The 19,828-nt window shown below is 43.8% G+C and overlaps 1 protein-coding gene across 5 annotated transcripts in view; it reads left to right on the top strand.

Moving 5' to 3' along the window:
• The window catches only part of KALRN (kalirin RhoGEF kinase), a 263,889-nt gene that overhangs the window by 7,398 nt on the left and 236,663 nt on the right, over positions 1-19,828 (top strand). For all 5 annotated transcript variants that reach the window (XM_075829015.1, XM_075829014.1, XM_075829013.1 and 2 more), the window contains exons 2-4: positions 1,489-1,681; positions 2,431-2,943; positions 16,551-16,673. In XM_075829015.1, coding sequence (XP_075685130.1) covers positions 1,529-1,681; positions 2,431-2,943; positions 16,551-16,673 — 789 coding nt within the window. In that variant the 5' untranslated portion in view covers positions 1,489-1,528. The remainder of the gene's footprint in view (positions 1-1,488; positions 1,682-2,430; positions 2,944-16,550; positions 16,674-19,828) is intronic.

The raw sequence follows: 19,828 nt of genomic DNA, 5'->3' as shown, positions 1-19,828 counted from the left end.
TATAATAGTACTGGAGTGTTATAAGAGGAGCGGCTGATATCAGTCACACATATGATGTAATGTCTCTGGAGGATATAATAGTACTGGAGTGATATAAGAGGAGCGGCTGATATCAGTCACACATATGATGTATTGTCTGGAGGATATAATAGTGCTGGAGTGTTATAAGAGGAGCGGCTGATATCAGTCACATATATGATGTAATGTCTCTGGAGGATATAATAGTGCTGGAGTGATATAAGAGGAGCGGCTGATATCAGTCACACATATGATGTAATGTCTCTGGAGGATATAATAGTACTGGAGTGTTATAAGAGGAGCGGCTGATATCAGTCACACATATGATGTAATGTCTGGAGGATATAATAGTACTGGAGTGATATAAGAGGAGCGGCTGATATCAGTCACATATGATGTAATGTCTCTGGAGGATATAATAGTACTGGAGTGATATAAGAGGAGCGGCTGATATCAGTCACACATATGATGTAATGTCTCTGGAGGATATAATAGTACTGGAGTGATATAAGAGGAGCGGCTGATATCAGTCACATATGATGTAATGTCTCTGGAGGATATAATAGTGCTGGAGTGATATAAGAGGAGCGGCTGATATCAGTCACACATATGATGTAATGTCTCTGGAGGATATAATAGTACTGGAGTGATATAAGAGGAGCGGCTGATATCAGTCACATATGATGTAATGTCTCTGGAGGATATAATAGTACTGGAGTGTTATAAGAGGAGCGGCTGATATCAGTCACACATATGATGTAATGTCTCTGGAGGATATAATAGTGCTGGAGTGATATAAGAGGAGCGGCTGATATAAGTCACACATATGATGTAATGTCTCTGGAGGATATAATAGTGCTGGAGTGATATAAGAGGAGCGGCTGATATCAGTCACACATATGATGTAATGTCTGGAGGATATAATAGTACTGGAGTGATATAAGAGGAGCGGCTGATATCAGTCACATGATGTAATGTCTCTGGAGGATATAATAGTGCTGGAGTGATATAAGAGGAGCGGCTGATATCAGTCACATATATGATGTAATGTCTCTGGAGGATATAATAGTACTGGAGTGATATAAGAGGAGCGGCTGATATCAGTCACACATATGATGTAATGTCTCTGGAGGATATAATAGTGCTGGAGTGTTATAAGAGCAGCGGCTGATATCAGTCACACATATGATGTAATGTCTCTGGAGGATATAATAGTGCTGGAGTGATATAAGAGTCACATATATAAGTATAAAAGCACGTCCTTTGGCTGATAACAGAGATTAATAGCTTGTATTCTCCTGTCCTACAGATTGTTTCTCTTCCATCATCAGTTTTAGTGTTAGGGATAATTATCATTAATGATTTTCAGTCCTTCTCGTTATTGATAATCGTCACGTCTATGGCGACAAGGTTGAGAATGCGTTTTTTTGCGCTTCGTGAGATAATCATACGTTTTCCCCTCCCCCACAGTGAGGACGTTTGTAAGCGGGGGTTCACGGTCATCATTGACATGCGAGGATCAAAGTGGGACCTGATCAAACCTCTACTGAAGACCTTGCAGGAAGCGTTCCCGGCGGAGATCCACGTGGCGCTGATCATAAAACCCGAGAACTTCTGGCAGAAACAGAAAACCAACTTCGGCAGCTCCAAGTTCATCTTTGAGGTGGGTGTCCTGGGGGTGTCCTGGGGTGTCCTGGGGGTGTCCTGGGTGTCTTGGGGGGCCTGAACGTGACTGCGCAGGTTCACAGGTGCAATACGCAGTTAGAATATTCGTGTCACCACAAGCAACATGTCACCTGAAATGTCTAGATCAATCTGTTACTTTCTAGTACTCCCAAATCATATCTTCTACTCCAGTAACATCCAAAGCTGCAACCACAGTTCTTCAAGTTAGTTACTGTGGTTAATCTGTACCCTGACATGTAACCTCACAACCTGTCACCTGAGCTTCTCTAACGCACTGCTCCCCGCTGATAGGACACCAGTAGAAGTGTGATTGCAGCTTTGGATGTGTTTGGAGTAGACATATATATAATCAGGGAGATGTTACAGTCACCAGAAGTTCACACCCGTGTGTCCAGCAGAGCTGACAATTCCAGATGCTCGTTCACAGGTTTGCCTAGAAGCATGTTGGGCGGTTACGTCAGGGTCCATCTTTGAGCCGCCATGCACAGTGACCGATCCAAAATCCGCAAATGATAGAACTCTCTGTGATTTCATTGGTTCATCTCTAGTAACAATGTGACAGTGTGCGCCTCGTTACCACATCATACAGTGATTCACATCATACATGCGCTACATTACTGCTCTGCAGATGGGGCTGAACTACAACTCCCAGTGGCAGCATGCTGGGAGTTGTAGTGCTGTGACATGTGGAGAGCACTTAGTTACATGTTGTTGGTGTCTCCTCAGACCAGCATGGTGTCGGTGGAGGGCCTGACGAAGCTGGTGGACCCCTCACAGCTGACGGAGGAGTTTGACGGCTCCCTGGATTACAATCACGACGAGTGGATCGAGCTGCGCGTTTCCCTGGAGGAATTCTTTAACAGCGCGGTTCACTTACTGGCGCGGCTGGAGGACCTGCAGGAGATGCTGGCCAGGAAGGAGTTCCCGGTGGACGTTGAAGGGTCTCGGAGGTTGATCGATGAACACACGCAGTTAAAGAAGAAGGTGATGAAGGCTCCGGTGGAGGAGCTGGACCGGGACGGGCAGAGGCTGCTGCAGTGCATCCGCTGCGGGGACGGCTTCTCGGGCAGGAACTGTATCCCAGGAGGCGCCGACTTCCAAAGTCTGGTGCCAAAGATTACCAGCCTCCTGGACAAGCTGCACTCCACGCGGCAGCACCTGCACCAGATGTGGCACGTGCGCAAACTCAAGCTGGACCAGTGCTTCCAGCTGCGGCTGTTCGAGCAGGATGCGGAGAAGGTAAGAAGGGGGAGGGGAGAGGTGTAGGAAGCAAGCAGTAAACCCCCCCCCCCCCCCCCCGTAGCACTTCACTGTCATGGGCAGCAGTCACCCAGCTTTCCCAGACTCCTGAATGGTAAATGCTTCATCATACAGCAGGAAGGGATGGGGAGATCACTGCATAATGGGGCCAAACCCTGGGAATGCTGGGAAATAACCTCTCAGGAAGTGGAATCACCAGATTTTAGACAGAAGAGGACAAATTGCAGATATATATATAATATTATTATGTGTACATAGGACTGCAGGAAAGAACACCTAGTAAAATATCTGTACTGTGTGTCTTCTGTGGTGTTACATAGGACTGCAGATGACATCTACTACATTATCTGTACTCAGAGAGTTATCACTGTGTAATCTGTGGTGTTACATAGGACTGCAGGTAACACTACTACATTATCTGTACTCAGAGAGTTATCACTGTGTGTTATCTGTGGTGTTACATAGGACTGCAGGTGACATCTACTACATTATCTGTACTCAGAGAGTTATCACTGTTATCTGTGGTGTTACATAGGACTGCAGGTAACACTACTACATTATCTGTACTCAGAGCGTTATCACTGTGTTATCTGTGTGTTACATAGGACTGCAGGTAACATCTACTACATTATCTGTAATCAGAGCGTTATCACTGTGTTATCTGTGGTGTTACATAGGACTGCAGGTAACATCTCCTACATTATCTGTACTCAGAGCGTTATCACTGTGTTATCTGTGTGTTACATAGGACTGCAGGTAACATCTACTACATTATCTGTACTCAGAGAGTTATCACTGTGTTATCTGTGGTGTTACATAGGACTGCAGGTAACATCTACTACATTATCTGTACTCAGAGAGTTATCACTGTGTTATCTGTGGTGTTACATAGGACTGCAGGTAACATCTACTACATTATCTGTACTCAGAGAGTTATCACTGTTATCTGTGGTGTTACATAGGACTGCAGGTAACTACTACGTTATCTGTACTCAGAGAGTTATCACTGTTATCTGTGGTGTTACATAGGACTGCAGGTAACATCTACTACATTATCTGTACTCAGAGAGTTATCGCTGTGTTATCTGTGGTGTTACATAGGACTGCAGGTAACACTACTACATTATCTGTACTCAGAGAGTTATCACTGTGTTATCTGTGGTGTTACATAGGACTGCAGGTAACATCTACTACATTTTCTGTAGTCAGAGAGTTATCACTGTTATCTGTTGTGTTACATAGGACTGCAGGTAACATCTACTACATTATCTGAACTCAGTGAGTTATCACTGTTATCTGTGGTGTTACATAGGACTGCAGGTGACATCTACTACATTATCTGTTCTCAGAGAGTTATCACTGTGTGTTATCTGTGGTGTTACATAGGACTGCAGATAACATCTACTACATTATCTGTACTCAGAGAGTTATCGCTGTGTTATCTGTGGTGTTACATAGGACTGCAGGTATCACTACTACATTATCTGTACTCAGAGAGTTATCGCTGTGTTATCTGTGGTGTTACATAGGACTGCAGGTATCACTACTACATTATCTGTACTCAGAGAGGTATCACTGTGTTATCTGTGGTGTTACATAGGACTGCAGGTAACATCTACTACATTATCTGTACTCAGAGAGTTATCACTGTGTTATCTGTGGTGTTACATAGGACTGCAGGTAACACTACTACATTATCTGTACCCAGAGTTATCACTGTGTTATCTGTGGTGTTACATAGGACTGCAGGAAACATCTACTACATTATCTGTAATCAGAGAGTTATCACTGTGTTATCGGTGGTGTTACATAGGACTGCAGATGACATCTACTACATTATCTGTACTCAGAGAGTTATCCCTGTGTTATCTGTGGTGTTACATAGGACTGCAGATGACATCTGCATTATCTGTAGTCAGAGAGTTATCATTGTGTTATCTGTGGTGTTACATAGGACTGCTGGTAACATTTACATTATCTGTACTCAGAGAGTTATCACTGTGTGATCTGTGGTGTTACATAGGACTGCAAGTAACATCTATTACACTTTCTGTACTCAGAGAGTTATCACTGTGTTATCTGTGGTGTTACATAGGACTGCAGGTGACATCTACTACATTATCTGTACTCAGAGAGTTATCACTGTGTTATCTGTGGTGTTACATAGGACTGCAGGTAACATCTACTACATTATCTGTACTCAGAGAGTTATCTGTGGTGTTACATAGGACTGCAGGTGACATCTACTACATTATCTGTACTCAGAGAGTTATCACTGTGTGTTATCTGTGGTGTTACATAGGACTGCAGGTAACATCTACTACATTATACTCAGAGTTATCACTGTTATTTGTGGTTTTACATAGGACTGGAGGTAACACTTCTACATTATCTGTAATCAGAGAGTTATCACTGTGTTATCTGTGGTGTTACATAGGACTGCAGGTAACACTACTACATTATCTGTGCTCAGAGAGTTATCACTGTGTTATCTGTGGTGTTACATAGGACTGCAGGTAACACTACTACATTATCTGTAATCAGAGAGTTATCACTGTGTTATCTGTAGTGTTACATAGGACTGCAGGTAACACTACTACATTATCTGTACTCAGAGAGTTATCACTGTGTTATCTGTGGTGTTACATGGGACTGCAGGTAACATCCACTACATTATCTGTACTTAGAGAGTTATCACTGAGTTATCTGTGGTGTTACATAGGACTGCAGGTGACATCTACTACATTATCTGTACTCAGAGTTATCACTGTGTTATCTGTGGTGTTACATAGGACTGCAGGTGACATCTACTACATTATCTGTACTCAGAGAGTTATCACTGTGTTATCTGTGGTGTTACATAGGACTGCAGGTGACATCTACTACATTATCTGTACCCAGAGAGTTATCACTGTGTTATCTGTGGTGTTACATAGGACTGCAGGTAACATCTACTACATTGTCTACTCAGAGAGGTATCACTGTGTTATCTGTGGTGTTACATAGGACTGCAGGTAACATCTACTACATTATCTGTTCTCAGAGAGTTATCACTGTGTGTTATCTGTGGTGTTACATAGGACTGCAGGTAACACTACTACATTATCTGTACTCAGAGAGTTATCTGTGGTGTTACATAGGACTGCAGGTGACATCTACTACATTATCTGTACTCAGAGAGTTATCACTGTGTGTTATCTGTGGTGTTACATAGGACTGCGGGTAACTCTACTACATTATCTGTACTCAGAGAGTTATCACTGTGTTATCTGTGGTGTTACATAGGACTGCAGGTAACATCTACTACATTATCTGTACTCAGAGAGTTATCACTGTGTTATCTGTGGTGCTACATAGGACTGCAGGTAACACTACTACATGATCTGTTCTCAGAGAGTTATCACTGTGTGTTATCTGTGGTGTTACATAGGACTGCAGGTGACATCTACTACATTATCTGTACTCAGAGAGTTATCACTGTGTTATCTGTGGTGTTACATAGGACTGCAGGTGACATCTACTACATTATCTATACTCAGAGAGTTATCACTGTGTTATCTGTGGTGTTACATAGGACTGCAGGTAACATCTACTACATTATCTATACTCAGAGAGTTATCACTGTGTTATCTGTGGTGTTACATAGGACTGCAGGTAACATCTACTACATTATCTGTACTCAGAGAGCTATCACTGTGTTATCTGTGGTGTTACATAGGACTGCAGGTGACATCTACTACATTATCTGTACTCAGAGAGTTATCACTGTGTTATCTGTGGTGTTACATAGGACTGCAGGTGACAACTACTATATTATCTGTACTCAGAGAGTTATCACTGTGTAATATGTGGTGTTACATAGGACTGCAGGCGACACTACTACATTATCTGTACTCGGGGACTTATCACTGTGTTATCTGTGGTGTTACATAGGACTGCAGGTAACACTACTACATTATCTGTACTCAGAGAGTTATCTGTGGTGTTACATAGGACTGCAGGTGACATCTACTACATTATCTGTACTCAGAGAGTTATCACTGTGTGTTATCTGTGGTGTTACATAGGACTGCAAGTAACATCTACTACATTATCTGTACTCAGAGACTTGTCACTGTGTTATCTGTGGTGTTACATAGGACTGCAGGTAACATCTACTACATTATACTCAGAGAGTTATCACTGTGTTATTTGTGGTTTTACATAGGACTGGAGGTAACACTTCTACATTATCTGTGCTCAGGAAGTTATCACTGTGTTATCTGTGGTGTTACGTAGGACTGCAGGTAACATCTACTACATTATCTGTAATCAGAGAGTTATCACTGTGTTATCTGTGGTGTTACATAGGACTGCAGGTAACACTACTACATTATCTGTGCTCAGAGAGTTATCACTGTGTTATCTGTGGTGTTACATAGGACTGCAGGTAACACTACTACATTATCTGTAATCAGAGAGTTATCACTGTGTTATCTGTAGTGTTACATAGGACTGCAGGTAACACTACTACATTATCTGTACTCAGAGTTATCACTGTGTGTTATCTGTGGTGTTACATGGGACTGCAGGTAACATCCACTACATTATCTGTACTTAGAGAGTTATCACTGAGTTATCTGTGGTGTTACATAGGACTGCAGGTGACGTCTACTACATTATCTGTACTCAGAGTTATCGCTTTGTGTTATGTGGTGTTACATAGGACTGCAGGTGACATCTACTACATTATCTGCACCCAGGGAGTTATCACTGTGTTATCTGTGTGTTACATAGGACTGCAGGTAACACTACTACATTATCTGTACTCAGAGAGTTATCACTGTGTTATCTGTGGTGTTACATAGGACTGCAGATAACATCTACTACATTATCTGTACTCAGAGCGTTATCACTGTGTTATCTGTGGTGTTACATAGGACTGCAGGTAACACTACTACATTATCTGTACTCCGAGTTATCACTGTGTTATCTGTGGTGTTACATAGGACTGCAGGTGACATCTACTACATTATCTGTACTTAGAGAGTTATCACTGAGTTATCTGTGGTGTTACATAGGACTGCAGGTGACATCTACTACATTATCTGTACTCAGAGTTATCACTGTGTGTTATGTGGTGTTACATAGGACTGCAGGTGACATCTACTACATTATCTGTAATCAGAGAGTTATCACTGTGTTATCTGTGGTGTTACATAGGACTGCAGGTGACATCTACTACATTATCTGTACCCAGAGAGTTATCACTGAGTTATCTGTGGTGTTACATAGGACTGCAGGTAACATCTACTACATTGTCTACTCAGAGAGGTATCACTGTGTGATCTGTGGTGTTACATAGGACTGCAGGTAACTTCTACTACATTATCTGTACTCAGAGTTATCACTGTGTTATCTGTGGTGTTACATAGGACTGCAGGTAACATCTACTACATTATCTGTACTCAGAATTATCCCTGTGTTATCTGTGCAGTTACATAGGACTGCAGGTGACATCTACTACATTATCTGTACTCAGGGAGTAATCACTGTGTTATCTATGGTGTTACATAGGACTGCAGGTAACATCTACTACATTATCTGTACTCAGAGAGTTATCACTGTGTTATCTATGGTGTTACATAGGACTGCAGGTAACATCTACTACATTATCTGTAATCAGAGAGTTATCACTATGTTATCTGTGGTGTTACATAGGACTGCAGGTAACATCTACTACATTATCTGTTCTCAGAGAGTTATCACTGTGTGTTATCTGTGGTGTTACATAGGACTGCAGGTAACACTACTACATTATCTGTACTCAGAGAGTTATCACTGTGTTATCTGTGGTGTTACATAGGACTGCAGGTAACATCTACTACATTATCTGTTCTCAGAGTTATCACTGTGTTATCTGTGGTGTTACATAGGACTGCAGGTAACATCTACTACATTATCTGTACTCAGAGAGTTATCACTGTGTTATCTGTGGTGTTACATAGGACTGCAGGTAACATCTACTACATTATCTGTACTCAGAGAGTTATCACTGTGTTATCTGTGGTGTTACATAGGACTGCAGGTAACATCTACTACATTATCTGTTCTCAGAGAGTTATCACTGTTATCTGTGGTGTTACATAGGACTGCAGGTACCACTACTACATTATCTGTACTCAGAGAGTTATCACTGTGTTATCTGTGGTGTTACATAGGACTGCAGGTGACATCTACTACATTATCTGTACTTAGTTATCATTGTGTTATCTGTGGTGTTACATAGGACTGCAGGTGGAGTCGGTGTAAACACCTGTACGGCCGGATTATTTACGGTAATGGACGGGGTTCGGGAATACATTTTCTTTTGCTCATGAAATGGTTAGAGAATCCCAATCAAATATTTACAGCGCGGCGGTCTCTGCGGTCCAATTTATCTAAAAAAACGGACTAATTGCGTTCTGCAGCCTGACAACGCGTGACGCTAAATACCGCCGAAATGTAACACTGTGTGATACATTGTAACAAGCGATTTAACACTCTGCAGGACACACATAATACTACACAATGCTCTGCAGGACATACATAATACTACACAATGCTCTGCAGGACACACATAATACTACACAATGCTCTGCAGGACACACATAATACTACACAATGCTCTGCAGGACACACATAATACTACACAATGCTCTGCAGGACACACATAATACTACACAATGCTCTGCAGGACACACATAATACTACACAATGCTCTGCAGGACACACATAATACTACACAATGCTCTGCAGGACACACATAATACTACACAATGCTCTGCACGACACACATAATACTACACAATGCTCTGCACGACACACATAATACTACACAATGCTCTGCAGGACACACATAATACTACACAATGCTCTGCAGGACACACATAATACTACACAATGCTCTGCACGACACACATAATACTACACAATGCTCTGCACGACACACATAATACTACACAATGCTCTGCAGGACACAAATAATACTACACAATGCTCTGCGGGACACACATAATACTACACAATTCTCTGCAGGACACACATAATACTACACAATGCTCTGCAGGACACACATAATACTACACAATGCTCTGCACGACACACATAATACTACACAATGCTCTGCACGACACACATAATACTACACAATTCTCTGCAGGACATACATAATACTACACAATGCTCTGCAGGACACGCATAATACTACAGAATGCTCTGCACGACACACATAATACTACACAATGCTCTGCACGACACACATAATACTACACAATGCTCTGCAGGACACACATAATACTACACAATGCTCTGCAGGACACACATAATACTACACAATGCTCTGCAGGACATACATAATACTACACAATGCTCTGCAGGACAGGCATAATACTACACAATGCTCTGCAGGACACACAAAATACTACACAATGCTCTGCAGGACACACATAATACTACACAATGCTCTGCACGACACACATAATACTACACAATGCTCTGCACGACACACATAATACTACACAATGCTCTGCAGGACACACATAATACTACACAATGCTCTGCAAGACACAAATAATACTACACAATGCTCTGCAGGACACACATAATACTACACAATGCTCTGCAGGACACACATAATACTACACAATGCTCTGCAGGACACACATAATACTACACAATGCTCTGCAGGACACGCATAATACTACACAATGCTCTGCAGGACACACATAATACTACACAATGCTCTGCAGGACACACATAATACTACACAATGCTCTGCAGGACACACATAATACTACACAATGCTCTGCAGGACACACATAATACTACACAATGCTCTGCAGGACACACATAATACTACACAATGCTCTGCACGACACACATAATACTACACAATGCTCTGCAGGACACACATAATACTACACAATGCTCTGCACGACACACATAATACTACACAATGCTCTGCAGGACACACATAATACTACACAATGCTCTGCAGGACACACATAATACTACACAATGCTCTGCAGGACACACATAATACTACACAATGCTCTGCACGACACACATAATACTACACAATGCTCTGCACGACACACATAATACTACACAATGCTCTGCACGACACACATAATACTACACAATGCTCTGCAGGACACACATAATACTACACAATGCTCTGCAGGACACACATAATACTACACAATGCTCTGCACGACACACATAATACTACACAATGCTCTGCACGACACACATAATACTACACAATGCTCTGCAGGACACAAATAATACTACACAATGCTCTGCGGGACACACATAATACTACACAATTCTCTGCAGGACACACATAATACTACACAATGCTCTGCAGGACACACATAATACTACACAATGCTCTGCACGACACACATAATACTACACAATGCTCTGCACGACACACATAATACTACACAATTCTCTGCAGGACATACATAATACTACACAATGCTCTGCAGGACACGCATAATACTACAGAATGCTCTGCACGACACACATAATACTACACAATGCTCTGCAGGACACACATAATACTACACAATGCTCTGCAGGACACACATAATACTACACAATGCTCTGCAGGACATACATAATACTACACAATGCTCTGCAGGACAGGCATAATACTACACAATGCTCTGCAGGACACACAAAATACTACACAATGCTCTGCAGGACACACATAATACTACACAATGCTCTGCACGACACACATAATACTACACAATGCTCTGCACGACACACATAATACTACACAATGCTCTGCAGGACACACATAATACTACACAATGCTCTGCAAGACACAAATAATACTACACAATGCTCTGCAGGACACACATAATACTACACAATGCTCTGCAGGACACACATAATACTACACAATGCTCTGCAGGACACACATAATACTACACAATGCTCTGCAGGACACGCATAATACTACACAATGCTCTGCAGGACACACATAATACTACACAATGCTCTGCAGGACACACATAATACTACACAATGCTCTGCAGGACACACATAATACTACACAATGCTCTGCAGGACACACATAATACTACACAATGCTCTGCAGGACACACATAATACTACACAATGCTCTGCACGACACACATAATACTACACAATGCTCTGCAGGACACACATAATACTACACAATGCTCTGCACGACACACATAATACTACACAATGCTCTGCAGGACACACATCACACATAATACTACACAATGCTCTGCAGGACACACATAATACTACACAATGCTCTGCAGGACACACATCACACATAATACTACACAATGCTCTGCACGACACACATAATACTACACAATGCTCTGCAGGACACACATAATACTACACAATGCTCTGCACGACACACATAATACTACACAATGCTCTGCAGGACACACATCACACATAATACTACACAATGCTCTGCAGGACACACATAATACTACACAATGCTCTGCAGGACACACATCACACATAATACTACACAATGCTCTGCACGACACACATAATACTACACAATGCTCTGCAGGACACACATAATACTACACAATGCTCTGCAGGACACACATCACACATAATACTACACAACGCTCTGCAGCTCTCGGGGCCCGGACATTGTGCTGCTATTTTTAGCTGGAGATTTCTTCGCAGCCGTTACTAAATATAATCCGTTTGTGCTTTGGGAGGGGATTTGCGCAGCGGGTTTTGCCGCTTTTCTTGGCATCTTCTTGACAGGGATTTGAATTATTTAAAATCAATTGCAGTTTGTCATTGACAATGTAAGTGCCGGGCACCCGAGGTCCTCCGGGGCCCCACAATCCTGCCGCTCGCACAACATTCAGCACTTTACATTGAGGTTTTCCAGAGTCTTGTGAATAGCTGCCACCGCTTCTCCCGCCGCTTCTCTGCAGTGTTTCCGGCGTCTCTGCTTCTGTCATATAACGTGTCACCGAGCACTCAGCTCTGATCGCAACAAGATTCCCAATATGTATGGATCTAGCAGGAGAGGACTGGCTGAGACTTGTAGTTCCACGTCACACTCCATGTTCCTAATGCATTGTAAAGCTTTTTATATGCTCGCTCTCATTTACAGGTTTACGCTCTCATTTACACTCTTATTTGCACGCTCGCTCTCATTTACACTCTTCTTTGCACGCTCGCTCTCAGTTACACTCTTTGCACGCTCGCTCTCATTTACACTCTTCTTTGCACGCTCGCTCTCAGTTACACTCTTTGCACGCTCGCTCTCATTTACACTCTTCTTTGCACGCTCGCTCTCAGTTACACTCTTTGCACGCTCGCTCTCATTTACACTCTTCTTTGCACGCTCGCTCTCAGTTACACTCTTTGCACGCTCGCTCTCAGTTACACTCTTTGCACGCTCGCTCTCATTTACACTCTTATTTGCACGCTCGCTCTCATTTACACTCTTATTTGCACGCTCGCTCTCATTTACACTCTTATTTGCACGCTCGCTCTCATTTACACTCTTTGCACGCTCGCTCTCATTTACACTCTTTGCACGCTCGCTCTCATTTACACTCTTTGCACGCTCGCTCTCATTTACACTCTTCTTTGCACGCTCGCTCTCATTTACACTCTTTGCACGCTCGCTCTCATTTACACTCTTTGCACGCTCGCTCTCATTTACACTCTTCTTTGCACGCTCGCTCTGTTACACTCTTTGCACGCTCGCTCTCATTTACACTCTTTGCACGCTCGCTCTCATTTACACTCTTTGCACGCTCGCTCTCATTTACACTCTTCTTTGCACGCTCGCTCTCATTTACACTCTTTGCACGCTCGCTCTCATTTACACTCTTTGCACGCTCGCTCTCATTTACACTCTTCTTTGCACGCTCGCTCTGTTACACTCTTTGCACGCTCGCTCTCATTTACACTCTTATTCACACTCTCGCTTTTATTTAAAGTGGAGCTAAATGTTTGACAAACTTCTGACATGTCATAGTGAGATATAATAGTGACATGGCAGAAGTTTGGATTGGTGGGGGTCCGAGCACCGAGACCCCCACCAATCGCTAGAACGAAGCAGCTGAAGGTCTCGTGTGAGCGCTCGGCCGCTTCGTGTCTGTTCGGCTTTTTCCGCAAAGCCGATGTATCTTTGTACGAGCTCAGACTTTATATTGATTCCGTACACCGATACATTTATTTCTGAAAAAAGCCGAACAGACACGAAGCGACCGAGCGATCACACGGGGATTTCAGCTGCTTCGTTCTAGCGATTGGTGGGGGTCTCAGTGCTCGGACCCCCACCAATCCAAACCTCTGACATGTCTCTATAATATCTCACTATGACACGTCAGAAGTTTGTCAAACATTTAGCTCCACTTTAAGGATATATTTTCTCATTTGCACTATTATTCACACTGTCCCTCTTATTTATCGGATAACTAGTTTATATCCTGTGTTTTGCGCACACTTACTCTTCTGTACACACTATGTATGTAATAAATATACGCTCGCTCTCATGTACACACTCCTATTAGAGTCGCGCTTAAAGCCGTTTCCGCAGACAAATGATCGGGCAAATGATAGTTTATCGGCTGATCGTATCGTTTCTGCAGCGATAAATATTTTTGTTGTCGGCAGCACAACTTGGTGTGTGAACAGGGAGAGGCGCTGCCGACGTGATCATAGCGTATGGGGACGGGCGATCGGCGTAACCAGCGCTCCTCTCCATCCATAACCAATCATAGCTCCGTGTGAAAGGAGCGAACGCGGCGCTGAGGGGGAGGGGTTATGACAGATTTGCAGCTGTCTTTTATATAACGCATTTTGCCGTCTTGCGCATTTCCTGGGTGTAATTATTTTAATTGATTGGTTACAATAAAAGCTCTTCAGTCCGTTCTTTTCAGAATCTTGAGCTCAAATCATTCGTCCAGAAAATTGAAAAGCTTTTGTTTGTTTAATAACGTCTCTGTTAATCGCTTAAACGGCGTTGGGATCTGCCGGGTGGCGGATCGCGCATCTAATGGTGCTTTTACACGTACAGATATCCGACCAATTTCTGTCCCATCGGACCAGTAGCCGTTAGATTGGGTTGTGTCAGGCTGCGAGTCCACTGGGCGTTATAAATTTTGTAGTTTCATGTGCTTCTTAATTGCCGTGATAAACACATTTTAAAAACCGCATGCGTTTTACCACGAATCGCCACGGTTTTGCGATATGGTTTTTGGCCGTGCCATTATTACAGTTAAAGTGTAGCTAAACGAGCACGGAGACCCCCACCAATCTCTAGATGAAGCAGCTGAAGGTCTCGTGTGATCGCTCGGCCGCTTCGTGTCTGTTCGGCTTTTTCCGGAAATAAATGTATCGGTGACTGGACTCAATACAAAGTCTATGCGCCCGTACACAGATACATCGGCTTTCCGGAAACAGCCAAACAGAAACGAAGCAGCCGAGCGATCACACGAGACCTTCAGCTGCTTCGTTCTAGCGATTTGTGGGGGTCTCAGTGCTCGGACCCCCACCAATCCAAACTTCTGACATGTCTCAATGACACGTCAGAAGTTTGTCGAACTTTTAGCTGCACTTTAAGGCACATCGAAACCATGTGCTTCACCTGTAATAGCCGCATGACTGAAAAACCTGCAAATCGTGGTACAACGCATACGGTCTAAAGCTCCCTGTGGCATCCCGACCCAAGTTGCCCAATGATCTGATTGAAATCTGCCGCACCGGCCAGAAGACTGATCTGACGTGCGTAAAAATGTATCTGCCAATCACAATGATTGTAAAGAGCTTCCGAAAAATAACTCCCTTTATAGTGAATAGAAAGATCATAACAGACGAGGAAGATGAGAATTGGTTCTGACCTAACAAAAGATCTAGAGTCCGAGCAATTTCATCATCTGTAAGGTCGGTCGGACTGGTCAGAAATCTGCGCGTGGGATCCCAGCTGACGGATCAGGGATATTCGACAAGATTTCTCAGTCTGAACTTTTAGCGGGACATTACTCTGAAAATTCACTGATAGAGACCAATGGTCGCACATGCACACTTAGCTGAACCGCATGCGTTTCGTCAAAAAATATTCTGTTTTTGCGCAAATATTGTATCATCAGAGCGTCGTCATATGAGGCGCCTGCGCAATGAATTATCTGTACGATTCTCTGACCATGAAGATACCGGACTATGGAAACCAAAGGCCGAGACATAACCCGCCATCGCCCGTGCTATGACTATTAGATGTAGTAGGGGTAGTTCAGCTGAGACATCTCCGCCATTAACCTTCTCTAGCTGCAGCGTTTACACCCTCGTCCTGTCTGACTGCCGCCCTACACTCCATAATGATTGACAGTGATGCTTTAGTCCGATGGCGGGTCAAGCACTAGGAAGGCAGCCGCCGGCAGAGAGGCTGCAACATGCAGATGACGTTCACCTACTACAGACTAGGGGGGGGGTAATGAGCATCCGATGAGTCGCAGCCTCCTTTTTGCCGCCATATTGTTTGTTTCTTCGGGTGTCTTGTCTGCTCATCCTTTTCTCTCTCTCTGCAGATGTTTGATTGGATCACACACAACAAGGAGGTTTTCCTGCAAGGTCACACGGAGATCGGAATGAGCTACCAGCACGCCCTCGACCTGCAGACCCAGCACAACCACTTCGCCATGAATTCCATGGTTAGTCCCCGACTTATTACGAACCTAAAATTTTTAAAAAGTATGAGGCAGCACAGAGGCCGGTTATGGGATGACGCTGTCCTGTATCAGACAAACCCCCTCCAACTTCCTCATACCTTACAATAGTTCATAGACGACAGCGCACCTCTCCAATATGTTCCAAAGGAGAAAGACCCTGCTATGATAATGCGTCGATACATTGCACTTTTTCCTATACAAGTTTGAAGCGGAGGTCACAATGTGGACAGTAAGAGAGCAGGAGGTCACAATGTGGACAGTAAGGGAGCAGGAAGTCACAATGTGGACAGTAATGGAGCAGGAGGTCACAATGTGGACAGTAAGAGAGCAGGAGGTCACAATGTGGACAGTAAGGGAGCAGGAGGTCACAATGTGGACAGTAAGAGAGCAGGAGGTCACAATGTGGACAGTAAGAGAGCAGGAGGTCACAATGTGGACAGTAAGAGAGCAGGAGGTCACAATGTGGACAGTAAGGGAGCAGTAGGTCACGATGTGGACAATAAGGGAGCAGGAGGTCACAATGTGGACAATAAGGGAGCAGGAGGTCACAATGTGGTCAGTAAGAGATCAGGAGGTCGCAATGTGGTCAGTAAGGGAGCAGGAGGTCATAATGTGGACAGTAAGAGAGCAGGAGGTCATAATGTGGACAGTAAGGGAGCAGGAAGTCACAATGTGGACAGTAATGGAGCAGGAGGTCACAATGTGGACAGTAAGGGAGCAGGAGGTCACAATGTGGACAATAAGGGAGCAGGAGGTCACAATGTGGACAATAAGGGAGCAGGAGGTCACAATGTGGTCAGTAAGAGATCAGGAGGTCGCAATGTGGTCAGTAAGGGAGCAGGAGGTCATAATGTGGACAGTAAGAGAGCAGGAGGTCATAATGTGGACAGTAAGGGAGCAGGAAGTCACAATGTGGACAGTAATGGAGCAGGAGGTCACAATGTGGACAGTAAGAGAGCAGGAGGTCACAATGTGGACAGTAAGGAAGCAGGAGGTCACAATGTGGACAATAAGGGAGCAGGAGGTCACAATGTGGACAATTAGGGAGCAGGAGGTCACAATGTGGTCAGTAGGAGATCAGGAGGTCGCAATGTGGTCAGTAAGGGAGCAGGAGGTCACAATGTGGACCCAAAGGGAGCAGGAGTTCACAATGTGGATAGTATGGGAGCAGGAGGTCACAATGTGGTCAGTAAGGGAACAGGAGGCTACAGTGTAGATAGTAAGGGAGTAGGAGGTGACAATGTGGGCAGTAAGGGAGCAGAAGGTCACAATGTGGACAGTAAGGGAGCAGGAGGTCACAATGTGGACAGTAAGGGAGCAGGAGGTCATAATGTAGACAGAGAGCAGGAGTTCACAATGTGGACAGTAAGGGAGCAGGAGGTGACAATGTGGATAGTAAGGGAGCAGAAGATCACAATGTGGACAGTAAGAGAGCAGGAGGTCACAATGTGGACAGTAAGGGAGCAGGAGGTCATAATGTGGACAATAATAGAGCAGGAGGTCACAATATGGACAGCAAGAGAGCAGGAGGTCACAATGTGGACAGTAAGAGAGCAGGAGTTCACAATATGGACAGTAAGGGAGCAGGAGGTGACAATGTGGACAGTAAGGGAGCAGGAGGTCACAATGTGGACAGTAAGAGAGCAGGAGGTCACAATGTGGACAGTAAGAGAGCAGGAGGTCACAATGTGGACAGTAAGAGAGCAGGAGGTCACAATGTGGACAGTAAGAGAGCAGGAGGTCACAATGTGGACAGTAAGAGAGCAGGAGGTCACAATGTGGACAGTAAGAGAGCAGGAGGTCACAATGTGGACAGTAAGAGAGCAGGAGGTCACAATGTGGACAGTAAGGGAGCAGGAGGTCACAATATGGACAGTAAGAGCAGGACGCAATGTAGACAGTGGGGGAGGATGACTATTCCTGTGTGTGCTACTACATTATCTGTACTCAGAGAGTTATCACTGTGTTATCTGTGGTGTTACATAGGACTGCAGGTAACATCTACTACATTATCTGTACTCAGAGAGATATCACTGTGTTATCTGTGGTGTTACATAAGACTGCAGGTAACACTACTACATTATCTGTACTCAGAGAGTTATCATTGTGTGTTATCTGTGGTGTTACATAAGACTGCAGGTAACATCTACTACATTATCTGTACTCAGAGAGTTATCACTGTGCTGTTACATAGGACTGCAGGTGACATCTAATACATTATCTGTAATCAGAGAGTTATCACTGTGTTATCTGTGGTGTTACATAGGACTGCAGGTAACATCTACTACATTATCTGTACTCAGAGAGTCATCACTGTGTTATCTGTGGTGTTACATAGGACTGCAGGTAACATCTACTACATTATCTGTTCTCAGAGAGTTATCACGGTGTTATCTGTGGTGTTACATAGGACTGCAGGTAACACTACTACATTATCTGTACTCAGAGAGTCATCACTGTGTTATCTGTGGTGTTACATAGGACTGCAGGTCAGAGAGTTCAATGACAGATTGAGTTCTTCTACACATATATATTATAGATGTGCAGTATATTTCCCAGCATGCTCTGTGCCTATATGTAGAGTATATATATATTTGCAGTAGTCGATGCCTGAGGTCAGTGCTATTCTCCTCTTTACAGCGTCCCCTCCCCCCATCTTTCATGGCGCTGCTCCACTTTGAGTGCTTCGAGCGTTGAGCGGAGATTGAGGGCGGCTCAGAGGATAAATGGTGGATTCCGAGCTGGACGTGCGGCGGGACGGGAGATCTCGTAAAAGACATCACCTGGTCCCCGGGGGAGGGGAAGGGGAGACAGGAACATGATATCATATATGTCACAATAAATCTTTAAAGACTTCTCACAGCTGAAGGTTTGTTCCATTAGTCTCCAGTCAAGACATTGCTCTATGAGCTAAACAGCTTGGACTTCAGATACATTGCAACAAACTATCAGCTGTGAGAAACCAAATGAGATTGATTAAAAGTTGAAGGTAAATTGAGCCGTGTTTAGCGCTTGCTTTTTCTTTGACCTCCTCGCTGCGCTGGCGCCAGGTTCGATTGTCAGCTCTGTGGCCTTACTCGGTGCAGCGTGGAAAGTGTTAAATGACTTGTCCTGTTTCAAATTTAGATTTTCCGGAT

The sequence above is a fragment of the Rhinoderma darwinii genome, chromosome 6, assembly GCF_050947455.1.
Source record: "Rhinoderma darwinii isolate aRhiDar2 chromosome 6, aRhiDar2.hap1, whole genome shotgun sequence".
NCBI lineage: Eukaryota > Metazoa > Chordata > Amphibia > Anura > Rhinodermatidae > Rhinoderma > Rhinoderma darwinii.
Note: the sequence above shows the minus strand (reverse complement) of the source record. Positions and strands in the feature narration are given on the sequence as shown.